General features: G+C 39.0%; 1 protein-coding gene and 1 long non-coding RNA gene across 9 annotated transcripts in view; one reads left to right on the top strand and one right to left on the bottom strand.

Moving 5' to 3' along the window:
• PRICKLE2 (prickle planar cell polarity protein 2) overlaps positions 1-21,378 on the bottom strand; it is a 301,204-nt gene that overhangs the window by 98,962 nt on the left and 180,864 nt on the right. For 5 of the 8 annotated variants that reach the window (XM_088134397.1, XM_088134398.1, XM_088134399.1 and 2 more), the window contains one exon: positions 2,830-3,013. In XM_088134397.1, the coding sequence (XP_087990523.1) occupies positions 2,830-3,013 (184 nt within the window). Of the gene's footprint in view, positions 1-2,829; positions 3,014-8,952; positions 9,228-21,378 lie in introns of all 8 variants that reach the window. The other 3 variants (XM_088134401.1, XM_088134403.1, XM_088134402.1) reach the window with 1 other exon arrangement.
• Positions 10,912-20,347, top strand: LOC148216748 (uncharacterized). The gene is made up of 3 exons (XR_015794971.1): positions 10,912-11,140; positions 15,434-15,595; positions 19,068-20,347. It is a non-coding gene; the product is annotated as an uncharacterized LOC148216748 (long non-coding RNA).

Genomic DNA, 21,378 nt, shown 5'->3' with positions numbered 1-21,378 from the left:
TCACACATTGTAATCGGAAAGCATCAAAGTGCCTGATGTTTTGTCCATATATGGAAGAAAATCTGCAAAATCTCTGTTAGAAATGCTGCAAAAGAGCGAAGTCCATTGAATATCCAAATCAAATATTTTTGATGCGATTTGAAGATGCAACTGAGAATGATGATTTGACTGAGACTCCTTCAAACAGAATCATCCTTCCAGCAGTCACACAGCCATAATGGTTACCATAGAAAAGAAATGAAGGAAGAAATAACACAATAAGAAGTACTGGAAATGTCTCCCCCTCACACCCTCACAAAACCTGATTTTAGAGCTGCTTGAAGCATTTTGCTTTGATGATTGAATGCTCTTATAAGTTTCTCCATGAATAAGAACCTCATCATAGCACATTCTAAAGAAGAGCCCCTATGTATGGGAATATATATGTCCACATGTACCTCTGAGTACCTTAAGTTACACCTACAGGGATTCAGAAGATCTACCCCAAATCTATATCTCCCCAATTTAAGTCCAATATTCCAGCAATTACAAATCACTGGCTCAGTATTTGCCATGTTGTTCCTTAAAATACCTTAGCAATTATATCAGCGATTTTATTTCGGATATAACTTTATAGATTTAATTTTCAGGAACTTAAGTAAGCCTATCTCAAAGTAACTAAAAATAATGGCAGTGTGTAAAACCTCTACACAATCGTCTTTGATTCTTAATTTTCTGAGGTTATAGTTGGCCTAGAAATGTATTGCTTCCTAGTTGAAACGGACCACGTGTGGTTCAGCTGCAGCTAAAAGGGTGTAACTATGAAAATCATTTTGAAATCTCCATCGATACTATGATCATATGCTCAACAGAGTAGGCCAAAACCTAGGACCATATTATCTGAACTACGGGTACTTTGAAAAGTGTTTGATGATCTGAAAAACCCTGATGCTTATTTAATTTAAATGTTCTTATTGCAAAGAGCCTTCATTTGCAGATGGATTGATGAATATATTCAGACGGGCAGCTTGGTATCAACAGTACTAAGGAAATGGTTGTAAAATATTTCTGAGACAGAAAAGCTGAGTCTATAGGGTGAAAGATGGGAGAATTAAATTAAATTCTCTCCTAGAGGTCCTCCGGGTTTTATATACCTTGGCCTGCCTTGGTGTTGCTGCTTGATACTGTTACCGCTAATTATCTTCCAGGGAGATATCTTTACCTGTCATCTTCCTCTTTCTATTTGTATGGGACAAATAGTGATCCTGCAGCATGAATCCTTACTAGCAAGTAACAACAAGAAAAGGAAATAGACTGTGAAGCCAACTCTTCAACCTGTAGCTTTTAGAAAATACGATTAGACAAAACAGACCTCCCTCCTTTGGTTAGTTAATTCAATAACACAAAGTATAATTTAAAATCAACTTTATTAAAAGTAAGAAAAAAAAAACCTTTTTAACTTTATGTAGTCACAAGTAAGAGAAGAGAATGACCAGCAGCAAGGTGGATGGACTCAATTGCAGTGGTGATGGGTGCACCATTGGAACACTGGAAGGACCAGGATGGGGACAGATCATCCTGGAAAAAATCTCTCTGTGTGGTTGCTAAGAGTTGACACCAATTTGATGGCACATGATCGATCACTCAATCAATCAATCAATCAATCAGTCACATGCAAAAAAATCAATGGTGGATAACATAAGAAAGACAACACTGAAAATAACAGAAACATTATCTTGCAGGAATCTCCCATAAAAAAAACTATCAAGAGAACGTAAACTTGGGACAAATCCAAGGAGGGCAGGACCTGCTGCTGAAAGAGCCCAAGAACTAATGGATATATATAAACTTGCACAAATACAATAAAGTTCGGATACAATAGTTATCAAATATTATAATCAGTGTTCCCATTAAAGTAAATCAAACATCTAAATGCAGAATCTTGGCTAAAAACATTACCCATACATTAGAAATGAAGGATGTTTCCCATGAATGATTCCTGCCAGATTTTCCTGGATAATCCCTAAATCAAGTTAACTGCAACCTTAATTCAGCGTTTTAGGAGAACCTTTTACCACAACACTTCTTACCATAATTACCTAGCTTCCTAAGGTAATTATTGCCTGAAACAGATTGCCTTGTCTCACTTACTCCTGGATCCCATCCTGAAGATTCCAGCTGCTCTTTTCTGTGTTTCCCAGAACTCTCCTCCTCTCCCACCACCCCCAGACTTAGATTTTAAAATGACTTTATCTTATCAGAAAAAGGAGGAGTGAGGGATGTGTATGGAGGCCAGAACAGATTTCCACTGTCCCTCTGAATGATGTAGATTGAAATCCAGATAAATGGATGTGGATTCCCTGTCTGAGATGCCATTGTTTGTCCTGGGATTGATAGGTGGCATCTCAACAATTTCAACTACTGAATTGATAGCAGATTACTAAATAAGAAACACAGGAAACAGCAAGATAGTGAAATAGTTGTGGTTTGGGGGTTTTTTTTGTTTTTTGTTTGCTTGTTTTGCTAGACTGGATGATGCCATTGCTGGACATAGAACTAATCTTTTGGTTACAGGTATGTTCAGGTATCTTTTTGTTTTTTTAGAGTAGGATGATGGGGCAATTGTTTTAGAAGAGCCCCTTACCAAGCTCAAGTGACATTCTGTCAGCTATATGTCAGCTTTGTGGACTCTATGCATGCCTGAAACATTACAACAGCAAAGGCTGTTCAAGGGCTAACCATCTTCTCTCATGTGGGAAAGCGGAAGACAAGCCATTACCCTACTTGATGAGATGGCAGCATTTCCATGCAATATTACATATGCCACCCACAAGCAATAACAACAAATACCTGTTCTGGTTTCAGCCCAGGAGGGACCCAAGCATATTCTTCCAAGGCACAGCCCGAGTCATCATCAGAAGTCGAATTCCTCTGGAAGTCAAACATCAGCTTGGTCACCGTCTTCTCCATTTCTAAAGGCATCACTGTTTCAAAGTGTTCTGCCTGGGGGCACTTACAGTGCCGGCAAATTTTCCTGGGGATGCAAAGAAAAAAGCCAAAGGTTATCCTCTGATGTTGTTATGAAGGGGATATTGTATTAGAGGTATTAAAATACATTAAATTAATAATTTAAAGATGTATGAAATAAGGAATTAGAATGTTTTTGGCTGGAAGGCCATTCGGAGATCTATATGCCATGCTTCCATAGTTTTAAAAGTATAAGTATATACACAAAATTATGATTTCTTACCTATTGAACACCCAAGCATTTTTTTGAAAGAAATTGATGGGTTTGGCTAATGGTTGAGCATAAGATGATCAAAATGCAATGTATGTTGTGATCACATGCTATAGTGGCTTTCTTTTGAAAGGAAGTGATTTCACATATTAATTTCATTCTGGAAGACTTGGGTAGACTAAGATTTTCCTTTGAATTATATATGCCTGGTTTGGCAAGTACCAGGAGAACAATGGATAATGCATATTTTTATGATCACAGAAACACTGATACAGGCATTTCCCCTCAATTATACAGCTGTCTGAAGAAATCACTTCCCTTTTAATATCTGAGCATGCAATTTACCATCAGGGTTCCCATTTAAAGGACTGTTTAGAAATCTGGTTATTTTCTCTTTAAGAAGGCTTACATGGTAATAGTTAATTATACCCACGCCATGTTATTATACAACATCACACACATACACAGAATATTAGTTTTGTTTAGTACATAACAGATGTATCTTTTTGCAGAATTTGTTCTCCTTCCTTCCTCTTACTTCATTACTCAGTGTGAAGACTGAATGGCTTACAATTCCCGTTCCAGAAAGTAAGATTAAACCAATACAAAAATCTAACTCAACCCAACCCAATCCTGTCCATCAATAGCACCAACATCCTTGGGGTAAAATCATTATTCCATTCTTCTCCCCAAAAGCCCTCCAAAAGAGCCAGGTCTTGACTACTTTATGGATATGTAGTAGGGGGTGGGGCTTTTAATAATTTTTTGTGTGCCATTTTAAAAAGAAAATGAAAATGAAAACAGCAGCTGAGAAGCACTGGTGCAAACCAATTTGGACTAATATAAGTTGAGATATTATATCTGCTATGGGCATTGTGATATCTATATCCATGGGAAATGGTTATTGGAGGGACGGTAGAGGCTGTCTTGAATAAAGCAGCTGTCAGCAATAAGCCTGCATGGGATAAGTGAAATGCAATGTCTACATGTAAACAACAACCTGTCCTTGACAAAATGCCAGAGCCCCCAAAGCAGTTTCCTAAACCCAAACATCATTCTTTCATTTGGAGAGGGGGAAAAATACAATGAGCTCCAGACCACCCATACAGAGCTGGCTGTAAGGATTTAAGGGTCAAATGCATTTGATAGACGATCTGGGATACACCTCTTCATTTGCTCTCCTTTGACAGCACCCATAAATATGCAAAGAGTGCCAGATCATCAGCATGTCCAGCTCAGCAAGCAGAAAGGCTGTCATATACAGTATGCAAAATGTCAATGTAAACAGAAACTTAAGTGCAGCAAATTCCTCAGCAATGACAGACCATCATAGATGGGGTTGCGCTAAATAAAGGCAGTGATGAAAGTTGCACACCAGCAACTGCTATCTCTCTCTAAGATTATCACAAGGCTGCTTTACAGAGAGCAAGGGTAAAGCTCAGTCAATATCTCCTATATATGGGATTCCTAAATTTGATCCCAAGCGAAGGTAGAAGGAGTTCCTTCTTTAAGTGGAGAGAAGCTGTCTGCCTTGTCTTACAAGGAGTTCCCTTCAGAATTCATCTCCTCTGGAGTACTCTTCCTCCTCCCTTCTCAGAAGATCATCCCATTGATAGTTACAGCTCCTGGGGAAAGACGATATCTGAACAGAATCCCAAGAAGCAGAGGTGGGGCTTAGTTTTAAAACCATGATGCGCATTGACCTAGGAGAGGGAAAAGCCTGAAAATGTAAGGGTACCCGTCAAAACAAATCTCCTAATCTATCTTTTCTAAATCCTGCTAGTCATGTTCTACAATATCTGTCTCCTTCAAGATAGCCTTATCTAATCTGGTGCCCTCCAACCTTGGATTTAGAACAGCTATGCTGCTTGGAGTTGTGTTTCAGCAAAACTGCAGGGCACTAGGCTGGTATGAAAGAACTAAGAATCTCCATCCTTTAATTAGGAATTTTCTATTAAGCTGTTGGATGACGTTCAGTGGAGGGAAGGGTAAGGCTTTGCATCTTAATAGAAAAACTCAAATGAACAGATACAGAGCTGGGGAGACCTAGGCTTGGTAGCAATGCATGGGGAAATGATGTAGGGATCCTAAATGGATCAGTAGCTAAACATGAGCAATCAATGTGATGCAGCAGTGAACAGAAACATTGCACCTAGATCATGGGGGGGGGGGGTAATAATTAGTTCGGCTGTGCTTGGGACATACTTGGCCCGGGGTGGGGAGGGAATACTTCAAACTTGGGGATGGCTAGCCCCATAGAGGCCCGCTGTCTTCAGCCCCAGATTCTTCATCTTCTTGGACTCTCCTTTTCCTCTTTTTTAGTAATGTTTTTTAAATTTTTATGTTTAATGTATTTACATGTATTTATGGTTTTAATGTTTTGTGTGAGTCACCCAGAGTCCCCCATTGGGGGAGATGGGCAGGGGAGAAATTTAATAAGTAAATAAAATAAATAAATACAGATTCTGGGCATGGCACTTTAAAAGGGAAAAGCTGGAGTGGGTTGAGAAGGGAACTACCAGGTTGATAGAAAAGGGGTCTACAAACCAAATTCTCTGAGGAAGGTTAAAGGAGCTGGGTATATTTACCTCTGGAAAGGGAACACTAAGGGTAGCAGTCTACTAAGACCTGAAAGGCATTCCTATGCAAGAAAAGGTAGGGTCTGCCCTGCTAAAACCAAGGTCAGGGCAAAGCTCAATGTGTTGAAATTAAAAGAAAGGTCCCTTCCAACTCATATACTGTATATTTCATGATTAAACAATTCATCAATCCAATACACACACACACACACACACACACACACAATGAAAAGCAATAGGGGGGAATGTGATTTCTTTATCTTATAGCTGAAATTGTATCAGCTATCATTTTCAGGGCCAGCCATAGTATTTTGCAGCTTGAGCCAAAGCAGATTACAATTCCCTCCCCTCTGTTTCAATGTGAACAGTTTCAAAGGCAAGGCAAGGATTTTATTTTTTTTTACAGCTGAGGCAGAAAATCCCAGAACTCTCTCTGACCTTGAAAAGAAGAACTTAATCAACATAGTTTTGCATGACACTCAACACTGGGTAACTGAGGCAGCTGTTTCACCCTGCCCAAGAGCAGAGTTGGTGCTAACATTCTTGAAATTAATTAAATTGCTTCAATATAAAAATATACTCCATGTCATATTTTTAAAAATGGAACGTTTGGGGTATCCAAACTTGATGAATATGTTTGGGCAAGTCATGAAGAGCTGATCATAAAATAAATTTGCAGATGGTCCTATATCCCTTTAAAATAATAATACATTAATCAAAATCTTTCTAGGTTTCATTGGAGGGATTGCATTCACATTAGTTAGAACTTATCTCTGGTTGCAAAGCTGATTTAGTTATTAAGTTTGGTCTGCAGTTTTTTTGAAGGAATTGGGAAAAATGTGTAATTAATCATGCCTTTTATCTTATTTTATTTTGATCATTTCTATGCCAAGGGAAGTAAAAAAGAGAGAAAAAGAATTCCAAAGGTACACTAAAATACCAAATGGAAAAGCCAGAGAATAAAGAAGTCTGTGCTCAGAAACCCCCTTTTTAATCTTCACATCCCCTCCTCCTGTGCTAGACAGGACAGACAGATCTTGATAACTTTCCTAAAGCCAGGAGGAATGGAGCTGATCAAATCTCTGCAGGAAGGGAGTGTGGAGGTGGCTACTGAGAAAGGTTGTGCTTCTAAGGTGCCATCAGATGGCAATCTCTTAAGGATGCATCCTGAAGGAAGTTGACTCTGTTCAATGTGATCAGATGGGAAGATAAATATGGGAGAAGGTAGCTTCTTAGATAACCAGATCTGGGGCCTTCAACATAACAACCAACACTTTGAATCACACTCAGACGCTAATCAGCAACCAGTGCAGTTCCCAAAGCAGTGGGGTCACCCAGGTATACTGGATTCACCCATCACTACCCAGTCTGCCACATTCTGTACCAGTTGCAGCTTCTGAATGTTCTTCAGGTACAGCCCCATGTAGGGGTCATTAAAGTAATCGAAATGGGAGATGGCCAAGGGGTGAATTACTGTTGACAGGGCCTCCCGATCCAGGAGTGAGACAAAACCCAGGTCTAATGGGTGATCTCATGTTCATTGACAATATTTTCCAAGGTCTGTAAACTATTGCAATGCAAGAAATTAATTTTGTCTGTCAATTTCTCTTCTTGCTAGTTTTTAGTTGGTTTTCTGTTACTATTACAAAAATTGGAAAACAAAATCACACGTTTCTTTGGACCAATGCTATTTAAAAGTGCAAAAAAGTTAGCATCACAACAAAGAGTTTGGACAAGCCCTTCAATTTGGGATTGTTTTATTCAGCTTCTATTTTAGCTATATTAACAGACTATGCATACAAGACTATGCAAATGTATTTTTGCTAGAAACTACTGAATATGAATGATTAAAATCTGTATTTCTCCTTAAGAACATTTATGCATTTATGTATGAAACTCTCAGTATTTCTAAGGATGTGTATCTGTTTTTTTCTCTATCTTCCCTTTATTATTTTTTACCTGCTAATATGTATCCATTTTATTTAACACAAATTAAACTGAGAAGAGAAGGAAGCATGGTGTCCCCATTTTGGCTTTAGCCCCATCCACTGCTTGCTTCAGCTCTGGCTACCACTGGGATGAGCCCTAACAAGATTATCCCTGGTTAAACTGTAGGGATGTTGCATAGAATGATTATAATTAATTCATATTAATTAAATGTAACACCCAAAACTGTTTCACAAACCTGTTCTTTCTATTGCAGTGCTCTAAGAACATACAAACTGTTCTTCCTCTGACCATTCCCTTACAACCAGTTCCGATACTTTTAGGACTGAGAATGTGAAACTTCCAGGCGTCTTTTCTTTATAACATGTATATTTTTATAGAAGCTGAGTGTCTCTCAATGGCCATGCTGTATGAATATCTCTTCCTCTTGTGAATATGGCCATGAATATATTTGAAATTCTTCTTCATTCTCACTTCAGATGCCCTAGTAAAAAACTAAAAGTGACTGCATATAAATCTAAACTTCCACGCAGCCTACAGAGCACAAATATGCACTAAGCCTCAAGACTTTGCTAAGTAAAATGAAGAAAAGTTGCCAATTTTTTCCCCATTTCCTGCTTTTCATCAGATTTAAAATATATACAGATGCAAATATAAGCAGGGTGTCTGGTTTCTATCTAGTCAGTCACAGAGCCTCAGCGTGGCCACTGGCTGTTACCCTCAAAACCAATCAGATCACAGTTTCATATGAATTCTTTAATTAATCAGCTACTGTAGGAAGGCTTTATACTTTTTTCTGGAACAAGGAGCTCAACCATAATTTTCGTCCCTGTTTATGATACAGTGTTGAACAAATCAATGTGTCACGCAATTTAATAGCCTCCACACATCTCTATCAGTCCTCAATCCACCACCAGCTCCGAAGCGGCCTACTCAAACTATTGGTGGCCAGACAATCAGTGTTTACGTGTTTGAAAAATGGATGTTCTTACAGAGCTTGGTGATATTTTACTAACCCTCAGTTCCAGGATTATTAATCATATGGATCCCCACAGAATATGCCAGTGAATAGCAAAAATATTTAAGGCTTAGGGAAGTCATAAAATAAACTGCGGTACCAGGAGACAAAGTGGAAAAGAAAAACATTTTTTCAGTGAAAAAGCTAGTGCAAAGTTAGAGAATTTACTGCTTAAAGCAAATGCCACCCACCTTACTATAGCTAAGATGTATCACAGTGGTCTCTAGACCCTTTTTGATATTAGGGTCTATCCAGTGAAGCCATAATGACTGAAAACCAGGCAGAAATCCAGGGATTTACAGCTTAGAGGTTGCAACTGCATCACTTCATGCATCTTCAAAACAAAACAGAACAGTAGCAATCCTATCCTGATTGCTCTTATGTCCCTTGAAGGTGCTCTGGAGAAATCATGATGCTGGAGTTGATTCCCATTTTGCTTTTTAAGGAAATATGTTAATGCCACCACCTGATAAAAGGAAGAGGGAATAGGAAGTGAGAAATGAGGATTCTAGAGGGAGAAAGAGAGGGTGCTTCAAGGGGACCAGAGTGGAAAAAACTGTGGGCAAGAGTGGGTGAGAGTGTCCAACATTTTGTGTAAGGTCCTTCAGACCTTTTTGTGTAAGGTCCTATCATCCAGGATTCTCAACCATTCTACTATAATTATATCCAGATTCTAGTAGAATTATTGCAGTTATTTCCTAGGTAACTGGGAAATATGGTCTTCTCACTAATAGCCTACTCACTATCGAATACTCTGTCTCCCAGGGTTAAGATACCCCCCACCTTTTGGGCATTCAGGAATGGGGTAAAACAGTCCTTTTTCATACAGCCTTTGGAATATAGTAGAAAGTTCTTAGTAGCTGACAGCAGTGAAGATATGGTTCTCTTTGGGAAATTATTATATGTATCATACCTCCATGTTTTTAATACTGTAAGCCTCCTAAAGTCTGATGAGTAGGCACCATATCACTGGTTGTAATAATAAATAAATACATAAAATGTAAAGCATCTTCCATTTTGCAGAAATTGTGATCCAGTTTCCTACAGAGCCAACGTCAACAGATAGAAGCCCATATCTTCTCATGGCAGTCTGATAATGTAGGAAGGAGTGATGTTATATGAAGATGACTCTATCATTGTTCTCATGGAAAAAGAGACTCCTTGTAAGCAAGGAAAGACCAAATGAGAGAATACTGTATTTTACAGAACACTTCAGTGAAGAATTAAAAAGACTCCTCTGCTTAAGGTCAGTTCTTTTCCTGCATGAAGTACTATTTTAGATAAGTTTCAGAAGTCTAAATTGCTTAAAATCTATTTTATTTTCAATCCTATTTTTCTTCTCCTCCATATGCATTGTCACACTAATATGTGATACAGAAACTATATTTAGCTTCAGAAACCCAAGGTTAATTATCAGGAAACTATAAAATGCTGAGCCGCTCCAGGCAATAGAGGTGACTCTAATGGGGATGAAGCACCCCAAGATAATAAACATAATAATCTCTAATACCACCACAAGGACCAGACAGGGAGTAGTTTGGGATCCAGGGCAAACAATACATCAGCAATCTCTGACCTGCCTCTTAAACTCATCTTCAAACACCAGGACCTAAAGTTAACACCTTAATTTTTTAAAAAATTAACACCCTTAATTTAATACTATAAAATATAGCATTCCTATGAGATAGCAGCTTAAGGCCAATCAGGGTAAATACAGGTATATTTGTAGACTAGGTTCCCATATGATTTAGTGGCTAATTCATGGTTTGTTTTAATCTACATGTACTACATTAGATGGGTTTATATAACTACAATGGCTGATACATGCAACATTTTAAGCCAGTACCAAATTCCATTATGTCTTGCAGCAATGTGTAAACCCAATCCTAGTGTCTTTACTATTTTTAGAGAAACAGCTCATACCAGTTTTCTTTTTCCTGTTCAAAATGTAAAGGTTAAAAAAGCCAAGGGATTTTTTGTTTTGAGCTCTGTTTAAACGGGTGCATCTAAACAGAAGTTGCTGGGCAGAAACTGGAACTAACCCAGTTGAACTCATCTACTTAGGCAAGCTGTTTCTCACTGCTCAATCAACTTAAAATGGGCTACTTCTCCAACCTCTTTGCTTCCCATCTGAAACAAGAACAGAACTTCTTAACCTCTGACCAGCTCTTGAGTCAAGGAGACTGGAATTCCCTTAGTCAGATTATCTGTTCTCTTTAATCTCTCTTGCTGTGCAGGTGGATTCCTGCACTGATATAAGAAAAAGTGGGCAAAAGAGCATTACTCCAGCCTAGACACCCTCCAGATGCATGAACTTCAACTCTCAGAATTCAGGCAGCTGATTGCCTATCTATGATGACAACCTACTGCAATCCTGAAGTGGGTATGCCAAATACCAATCTGGGTGGTATAGCAAAAATAAATACTCACAAAACAAAATTAAAACATACAAGACGCATACCTTCCCTTAAAACGATTAGGGGCTAATGGGAAAATATATGCTGGTTTGTGAAATATTAATGAGAAGGGCTGCTGGGGACCTCTGGTGACAGAGAATGCCTGTTGTCTAACCCACAGCCCATGAATTTAAGGAAATTAGATCTAGACAATGTTCAAACAGGGAAAAGCTGGGATACAAAGTTAGATCTGGTCTGAGAAGAACTAGGTTCAAAGCCCAGTTATGAAGTAAAGGGGATATGAAAATCTTTCTTCGAATACAGGAACTCGGGATCAGGGTTCCCTGAACAGTATCCCCTGGATGTGCTACACTTAATAACATTCACAATGATTTGTACATGCTTCTAAAAGCCAGACAAAGAGTGGGGTGGGAACGTGAGAAAAGATCTGACAATGCCCTTATTGCTATGTTGTACAGCAGAGACAGTGTTAAGCCAATGGAATACAGTACATAAAGGAAGAATGCACATGTCTGGAAAAACTCACCATTCTTGGTCAATGTGTCAAATGCATTACCATATAAAGTATAACAGCACAGAGCAGGTAGAGAAAGTCATACTGTTAAAAAAAATATTAGAGGAAGATGGGAAGGGGGTATCCATTAATTTGATATGTATGGACAGGAGTGCAGCTTACAACAATATTTGCTCTTTGATTAATAGGATTTTTATCGATAGAGCTCATTAGAAAAGGCAAAATCTTTGCTTCCCACTTCTATCCCCAATTGCAGAGGGCTTCAGGGCTATTCCCGAAAACAGTTTCAGTATTTTCTACACCCTCTAGAAAGCCAAAGTTTCCAGGGGAGATATGTAAACTGAAGACGGCTCTGCGAAAATGGAGCCGACGATCACGGCAAAGACCAAGGAACTGGTGAGTAGACTGGTTCCTTGAACCTCTCTGGATAAGGAGAGGATGGGAGACCATCCAGATGTGCTCCAGATGGCTGCTCCCCATAAGGAGACCACAGGATTAGCCATCTTGCTTGCAAAGATGGTAGACTTTCAAAAGACACTAAGTTCGCAAACCTCACTTTCTAATCACTTTCAGAAATTGCTCATTAAGTACTTTTAAGCTATTAGAGACCTTCAGAACGACAAGTTTGAAAATGAAATCCTTAATGAAAGAAAACTTTAACTATAAGCTTAAGAATTTAATTCTTAGTAAAAATCTAGAAAGCCAGGTTGATCTTTCTATCTCCCTCTTTAAAATGCATGGTTGTTTCCAAGAATTCATTTTGGGTTGTTATTGGATAAAATGGAATGGAATAAATAATTTTTGCCAAAAGCCCTTGTAAAACTAACATTTCTTCAGGATAGAAACATGGATTTGAATATAATTTAATACAAATATTCAAAATAAACATTCCTAGACAGAGAGATCTCCAAGGAATAAATGTTTCTGTCAATCAAGCAGTCCTTTTGTTCATTTACTCCTAATATTGCCGCTGCAAGAATTGGAAAAAATAAAACATTAGTGGTGGAATATGCAGAGATATGTGTGCAAAGATGGAAGCATCAAAATAAATGTTCAGTACTTTGTAACATTAGTAAAGAACAAATGGGAAGGATTCCTGTGGATTTTAGCATACAGTAGGTCATCTGACCTGCATGCAGGAAACAGAATCTATTTTTAGCCTGCCTCTCTCCCTTACAAGTTCAGGATACATACACATTTCCTAAAAATATTTCAGCAAAATTGACCAAAATCCTTTCAAAAGATCCAAACAACTGCCTGGATTGTGGATTTGGTGTTGTTAATTCAGCCATTCACGTAGGTTATCTGAATAACCTCTGAAAAAAAAATGAGCACTGACCTCTCATTAAAAATGTTCACAGCACAAGTAGGTCAAATTGAACTCTGTTATCCACAACTTATGTGACTGTAAAGAGAGAAATGTCTCAGGACACAAGTTGAGTTTTATGGATGTTGTTACTGGTTTGGGGTATTAACACCCTATCAGTTGAACTAAAGTTCTGAAAACAGGTACAAAACAGAATTTTTTTTTTTTTTTTTTTTGGGTGCCTTCCAGTCATTGTTTATTCCTGGCAACTGCCTGGCCTAGTCCCTGCAGTTTTCTTGGCAAGATTTCGGAAGTGGCTTGCTATTGCCTCCTTCCTAGGGCTGAAAGTGACTGGTCCAAGGTCACCCAGCTGGCTTTGCGCCTAAAGTGGGACTAGAACTCACCGTCTCCCAGTTTCTAGCCTGGTGCCTTAACCACTACACCTAACTGGCTTTTACAAAACAGATACAAAACTTTAAAAAGATTATAAGCCACTTTGAATTCTAAGTAAAAAACTGGCATCATGAAAGCCATTTGGAAGTGTACTGTTTACATGTACAAAAAGATGCAGCTTAGATGTCTAGATTTTGTTGGTGGCTACTCTGATGCATACCTTGGCTATATGTTATTTGGAAAGTTTTATTACCCTGCTGGCATGAGAATGTAGCTGAACTCCCATTTAACAGGTAGCATAACTCAGTACAATTCCAAGGTTACTCGCAGACCAAAATAAGCTTGTTTCATAACAAGCGCAAGAGGAAAGGGATTAACTCACATGAAGACATGAAAATGAAGATCCTTTCTGTTCCAGACAGGAGCTGGTTGTGAAGGGTAAGGCAGGTGATGAGGAATTTCAAGACAGGGTCAAAAATTGTAAGGCCAAAAGAGCTGTGGTTTTCAGCTGCTCTCACAGCAGTTGATGCTTGGCGGGCACATCTTCCAATGGAGGGTTCCAAGACAGCTGGTCCCTACAGAGAACTCTAAGATCTCTTTGGATCAGGTTGCAGGCTTGGTTAAGCACCAGAAGATTTAAAGATTTAGGCAGCTGTCCAGTGGATGGCTACAACCCTTCAAAGAAATGAGAGAACTGATGCTTGGTAAACAGGCTAGAGTGATGTATGCAGGCCAACAACTGAAGGCACTCGTGGCAGAAGAATCACACTCTAGGTGACTTTGAAAAATGCTTGGAAAATTCAGTTGATCCAAAGAGCTGTGTCCAGATTATTGACAGGTATTGGTTACAGGCAGCATTGGATACAGTTCAAAGTCTGTAACATAAACCCCTCACAGTTGGAGAGCTGGCAGCAGAAAGTCTACATTCTTCCATATGAACCTGCTTGGGTTTTAAGAATCTCAGGATATGAACTTCTAAATTCCAGGCCAATTTGTGAAGCACATCCATTGTATCAGTAGTTGGTTCTAGGCTCTGGAACTCTCTGCCAAGGACTAGCTCCCATCCTGAAAACATTCTACCAGTAACAACTTTTTAAAATGTAATCATGCATGCCCTTGGCCTTTAATCTAATCCATAACAATACTGTCATTTGCTTTCACCAGTTGTTCATTGCTATTATTTCCAGTAACTGGAATTTTCAATGATATGAAGAGACCTGTCAATCCTATGGAGCACTTCCATAAATAAAGAAAATTTTCCACCAGAGCTGGAAAATTAGAGTTTCTTATATATGAGGAACAACATGAACATATAGGGTCATATCAGCCTTTGAAGTAGGCAAAGTTAAGAAAGACTCAAGATTGGGACTCCAGGTATGTTCTCAATTGTTGTAGAGTAAAATAAGAGAATCTTGAAAGCATGTCAAAATTTCTCTCTGTCCCATCTTACTTGACAAAATCAAGATGGAGTTATTTTAAGTTTCTTTCTTAGAAACAAGTAATCTTTTCTGAAAGTCCTACTTTAATGGTTTGCTCATTCCTTCTCCATTCCCAAGTCCAGGTCTACATGCCTTCAGAAGTTAACCTGCTGAAGGAACTGCTCATCCTGCTATCCTTAATATGGGGAGCCACTGTCACTTTGTATAATGCCAGAAGACAGAGGTGTGTTATGGGGGGCCATGAAAGCCCACTGTTAATTTCGGGGGAGGGATATTAGAATCCCTTGTCAAAAATACTACTTTGATCAAATTTAACATTATGACCACATACAGTAGTGAGACAATGGGAAGAGGATCACTCAGAGCAGCCTGGTCAAGTCCACAGGGGTGAAGGGAATGAGTTAGGCACCAAAAGAGCTATAGCTCATCCCTGTGTAAGGGATGCAGGGTGGGAGGGAACTTGAGGAAGACCTGAAAGTGGTTAGTTTCACTGCTTGTTACCTGACATCATTAACTGTATCTTTCAACTAACTTGATTCCAGACGAAGGGCAGGAAGGGGAAAGGAAGAGAAACAAAATGTCTTTTTTCTCTCCCTCCCACAGCCTGTGCCTGGAGAGCCCCTTGTCAACAAGTTGGCAACACAACCCTGTCTGAAGAGGATTTATGAGTCAGTAGGATGTGACCAAGACTAGAAATAAGTACTGAAGATGCTTTTGTGTTACCACTATCTGTAGTAGTCTTCGTGGGTGTCAATAATCATAATGGTATGTAGCTAAGAACAGCAGGCAAAACAGGGAAATTTACAAATACCTGCAAATATCTCTTTCTCTTTTTTAGTAATGTTTTTAATTTGTTATGTTTTATGTATTTATGTGTATTTATGGTTTTGATGTTTTGTGTGAACTGCCCAGAGTCCCCCATTGGGGGGAGATGGGCGGGGAGAAATTTAATAAATAAATAAAAATAAATAGCACCCCACAACAGAACTGAATTTTAGCTCAACAGTAGTCTTCAACAGGTCCAGCAAAGTCCTAAGCCAGCCTTCCCAATAGGCATCTTCTGCATGTGTTTGGATGGTAACTCTCAGAAATGCCAATCAAACTGGCCTTAGCATTATCCTTAGCATCTCTGTTTAGATGCTATAAGGCCACAACAGGGATTGCTAGGAAATCTACCCCCAGATTTGGCTACCTGGATTGGAAATTCTAGGAACTGTAATCTCAGCAAATCTGGAGGCCTCAAACTGGCCTTGCTTTTGCAGGGTTCTTCCAACAACAACAAATAATTCCAGCATTACTTCTGTATCCAATCACCTAATAAAGATCTGTCCTTGCAATTCTCAGAGCCCAAAGTGGAGCTATACAAGCCCCACAGACCTATTCCTATATAGTAAGGAGAGGGAAAGACAGAAAGTGCTTATTACTTACTTTTTAAAAAACCATCTTTGCTCTGACTTGTACTTTTTTGCTTTCTGAGGGGAAAGAATTACTGTTAACTCTATCCACAAGAGCAATGCTGGGGTTGAAGAAAACTTCTCCCTTAGGGCTGTATGAAGGAAAAAGTAGGAGTGGGCTTCAGAGTCATACTTCCTCTGCTCCCTCACTCTGGGAAGATGTACATAATTGCCCTTACGTGGTCAGGAAAATCCCACACTGAGTGTGGGAGAAGAGAAGGCATATGCAAGACCAATGATCTCTTCTTGATCTTCACCTGGCACAATCCTGAAGTTGAAATATTACCCCACAGGCCTCAGGTCCACATGCAAAAAGGTTTAAAGAAATAAAGAGTGTGTTTAAGGTGGCAGATGAGCACGCAGTGAACCCAATAACTCAAACAAATACTGAAATGGCTTCCTTTGGGGGTTTGCAAAGATCAGCAGCCATCAGAGATGATAAAAGCAAAGGATATCCTCTCGGAGAGCAACAGAGAATTAGACTAGATGGCTCACTGAGTTCCTTCCAATGCCATTATCCAATGATTCACAGCAAAGCATTCATAAATCTTGGGGTTTTGCATTTAACATATGTAATTGTACATAACGTTTAATGAAATAATAGGTTTGATTTGGAAACCCCATTAAAGAATATAATTGGGAAAAGGGAAGGCAACAGCAGCAACATTAAAACAAGAAATGTTCTGAAATTGGGCTGAAAAGAAATAAAAAAAGGAACTCTAGGATTTAGAGGAGATATGAAGGACGCTTTTTCTAAACTCCTTATAACTGGGGAGCCAGAGTGTGCCAATTAAACTTCCCCCTGGTGGGCGAAAATGATGAATTTCCTGAAGCAAAACTGTTAAGTGACAATGAATCACTTCTTCAGCCGTGCCAAAATTTAACATTTTGTGGCTCACTGCAGTCTCCGTTTAGTTTTTTCGCAAAACAGCCCTCTCCAGCTGCTGCTGCTCCTCCTCTCTCTTCTATCAACAGGGTTTTAATTTAATCTAATTTAGTTTTAACTTTTTAGCTAAAGTTACTTTGAAATGAATTCTCCAAACATTTGGTGCCAGGGTCAGCGCAGCAAGCAAAATGCTTGGCTAAGACTTCAGAGATGAATGATTGGATGTTCCACTGAAATCAGCAAGACTTGTCTCCAAGAAAATATGCTTAAGGTTGGAATATTACAAGGAGAAAAATGCAGGTTCAAACCCCAGCACAATTACGAAGCACAACAATTGGATTATCGTAGTAGCCCCCAACCCTGATAACTGGATATAAATACATTTACTCCCTCAAATTGAGCTCAATACCTAGTGATTACATGGACACATCCATATTGTTTTCACAAGAACAATAAGGCAATTGCAGTTGCTTTCTTGGACTTCCTAACCTAATCTAGAACCATGGGATTTGCTGGTTGTCTCCCTTCCAATAATTTGCCAGATCCGAATCTGCTTAGCTTTTTCAAGAACAGCCAAAGTCATTTAGGCGCTATGCTTATTTGCAAACTCCTCCTAAGTTCATTTTACACTGGGGAGAAATCACATACTGAGCTTTAGCAAAAAGTGTTAAGATAGTGGTACACAAACACTGATTTGGCTTATTAGTCAACATCTATTTTTGACTGGGGAGACTTTTCAGGCTATTTTCAATAAACAAAACAAGCATCTGTATATAGTTTCAATACCTTGCTTTCTCCCTAAAGTGCAGACGGATTGTGGTAGGGGGCAGGGACTTTGGATTTTCATTTATGTTGGTTTACAGAGAGAGAGGGGGGAAGAAAAAAAAAACCAGGAAGATACTTCCTGTTTCTTATCTTACTCAAACTACAGGACAGGAATAAGATCTTGCCTTTCTCCTAAGCTTTCATGTATGCTCAGAAGCCTGGAGGGAGATAAAAGGACACTCTCATTTGTGCTGAGCTATAGAGGAGATTTTTAAAAACCCAGTTTTCTTATTCAGAGTAAAGCATAAGGCAGAGCGTAGGTATGACAGCTATACTTTTTTTTTTTTCCTAGAGATGCTTGCCCCTGGCAACATAGTGAATAGATTTGTAGATGCCTGCTAGGGGAAATCCTGTGTTCAAATACCAGCAGAGTCTAAACCGAGAAGGAGATCCAGTTTCATATCCCAGCAGTCATAAAAAGCAACCATGCAAAAGATAATCCATCAACACAGCTGTGTAATGACCCACATTATATGGTACTACTTTTGTGTTTCACCCCTCTTGCTTGAATTGGCTTTGTGTGTCCTCAATGGCAGCAAAATATAGCCATGTCAGACTGGCTCCATCATGACATGGTACCATCCCACTTATGCAGTTATCCCTGATTAAGTAGGATTGCCCTTATGGTCAAAAGATGATCCAGTTGTAGAAGAAGGATGCCGGAAACACCAGTAGTTCAAGACAAGAATGACAACTGCAGACATAAATAAGAGTGAATATTCCTATCATGGAGAAGATTGAGAAAACACTTCTTCTTGTTGCTCTCCTACCCATCCCTCCTCCTCTCATTCTAGCAACACTTTTACACCTGAGAATAACAGTGGATAAATGTATGTTGTATCTTCAGTACTAATGTACGAGGACAATGAAGCCTACGTAACTGTGTTAGCAGACCTGCAGCCTACCGAAAGGGAAATGCAGGAAGGTTTTATAGTAGAAAAAGCTCTTCTTCACACAGATGGGAATATGAGGTGTGGGGCAGCAATCTGCCACCTAGTGGATACTGAATACAGTATTATACAACCTTAATGCTTACTGACTCAGTCAATGGTTTGTCTTTTTTTTTCTTTAGGTAGCAATTGAATCCCTTCCTGTTCAAGAGCAACCCTTCTCCTCAGGGTGCAATCTGGTTTAAAGATAGACCACAAGAAATATAAATAAAAAGACTCTTTCAAATGGAACTCAACTCCTGGTGACTAAAAGGACATGTCTAGGTAGTTTTCTTCTACCAGGATATATATATATTTTATTTCCCCATATAGAGATGTTCTGGTCCCATCCAACTGCTCCCTATGACTAACCCTACTTGATTTTTTGAGATTAGCCAAGATTGGTCATTTGCTGCTATATCACAGTTTTACTAACATTCTTATCTCCATCCACTGCACACACTGGAGCTTTTTCTTGGGAGAAGGGGTGTGTGAATTGGGCAAAGACAAGGAAAGATAATGGGGTAAGACTTCAGGACAGTGGGATGAATGGCCATTTGGAAAACTGTGGGCCATTTGGAAAACTTCTGAAGATGGAGATTCTCCAGTTTTGCTCTTCCTTTATAGGAAGAACAAGTGTGGTGTAGTGATTAAAGGGTTGGACTAGTACTGGGAAGATCCAGGTTCAAGCCCACCCTTAACCATGAAAACTCACTGAGTGACTTTGGGCCAGTGTCTCTGCCTCTCTCACTCAGCCACACTATCTCACAGGTTGCTGTTGTGGGGATAAAATGAAGGGAGTTTCTCCATATATGCCTTCTTGAATTCTTGGAGGCACAGCTGGATATAACTCAATTGTAAAGAATTGACTCTCCAAGCCATCTATGCGCTAAAAATTTCTACCTATAAAAAGGAGCTATTATTATTTTTCCTAATAAAAAGTTTTTCTCCTCCCTTCACAATCTCCTACTACTCATGGAGTGAATTTGATAAAAGCGCATCACATAGAAACACTATTTCACCCAAACTGCCAAGCAAAGCAAATAGAACAAAGCAAAACGAACTCATAACACAAGCAAACACTTTTTTTGAATTCTGGTGAAAAGCACAAAGAAGGCCAGGTGAGGTGCAAGACAGCACAACGCCAGGTTCAATAAAAGATTTGCATACATGTGTGCATAGACTAGCATGCAAAGCTTCCACATTTGCTTCTGTTTGTCAACCAAAGCTACAGCAGAGTCCAAGCCTACAAAATAAGCCACATTTCGAGAACAGAAGGAAGGGTAAGGAGCAGGGAAATCTGGCCTTCTAAATGTCAATGTTCAGCGTTCCCTGATGTATTTTGGTAGTTTTGCATCCTTCACCTTGAATGCTGGTTAAAAAATATCCTTGCTAATTTATCCCCTTTTAATGTGGTAGTTAACTGTTCAGTACATGTTGCTTAAGAATTTGTAAGTATACAATTGCTTAAGAATTTGCTCAGTTTTGTGCTATTCAGTAACAGAGAAATAAACTTCCAGTATTGTTTGGAATAAACCTTCTTTCTCAAGGTCCATTTATTTATTCATTACTGAGACCTTCCATAATTGTCCCACATACTTGGGGTACATAAATACAGCAATATGCCCCAGTCATGATTATGACATTTTAACTGTGTTCACATGAACACAGATACTCACTAATGGTTAGGCCAAAGTTTGCTGGATAAGTGCAGATTCCTGAATTTGCACCACACCAAATTAGCTATGTGGGTTGAGTGCATCCAAAAATCTAAAGTAAATTGTGGTTCAGCAGTTTACAGTTCAGTGTGTCATGCAAACCTAGAATTGGCATATCTGCCCACAAGACATGTCTGATGACCTTGGAAAGTTAAAAGATCACATGGCACTAAGATTACATTATAGTATGAACCAGTCTTTTGTGACATGGGCAGTACTTCTAAAGATAGATAATGCCTGCTCTTGTTGAAAGACAAGATTTGACACTGGCTGTCAGACTGAACTAAGAGTTTGCTCCCTTAATTGCCTTGGCATTTTTCAGTCTGATTTGTGTGTTCAAGAATTCATCAAAGCTGGAACTGAGGTGAAAAATTATCAAGTGAGCTCTTGATTATTTAGGAGGATAAATTATTTATTGACATAGCACTTCTCTTTTTATAGCTTTATAACTTTTAACAAATTAACAGCCACCTTGTTCTTCAGAGGAATATAACCTTTTAATACATATTATTTAACACTGTCACTGGGTCTACATGCTGTCCTCTTTATCACACTTCCTTCTTTTGCTCCATTTAGAGATTTCCACAGGTGAGCTTCACTCTAATGCTCCATGTCTAGATCTGGTTAATATTATCTGATAATTTCAGGTCCCTTAACATCTCAAACAAAGGAAAAGTGAGATTCCAAAACACCACAAAAATTTCAGACAAGAAAAGCAGACTGAAACATTCTGGCC

This window comes from Python bivittatus, unplaced genomic scaffold, assembly GCF_059951505.1.
Source record: "Python bivittatus isolate LINGU-HERP-01145 unplaced genomic scaffold, Pbiv_v1 ctg000080_np1212, whole genome shotgun sequence".
In the NCBI taxonomy this organism is placed as follows: Eukaryota; Metazoa; Chordata; class Lepidosauria; order Squamata; family Pythonidae; genus Python; species Python bivittatus.
This window is presented reverse-complemented; position numbering and strand designations above follow the sequence as displayed.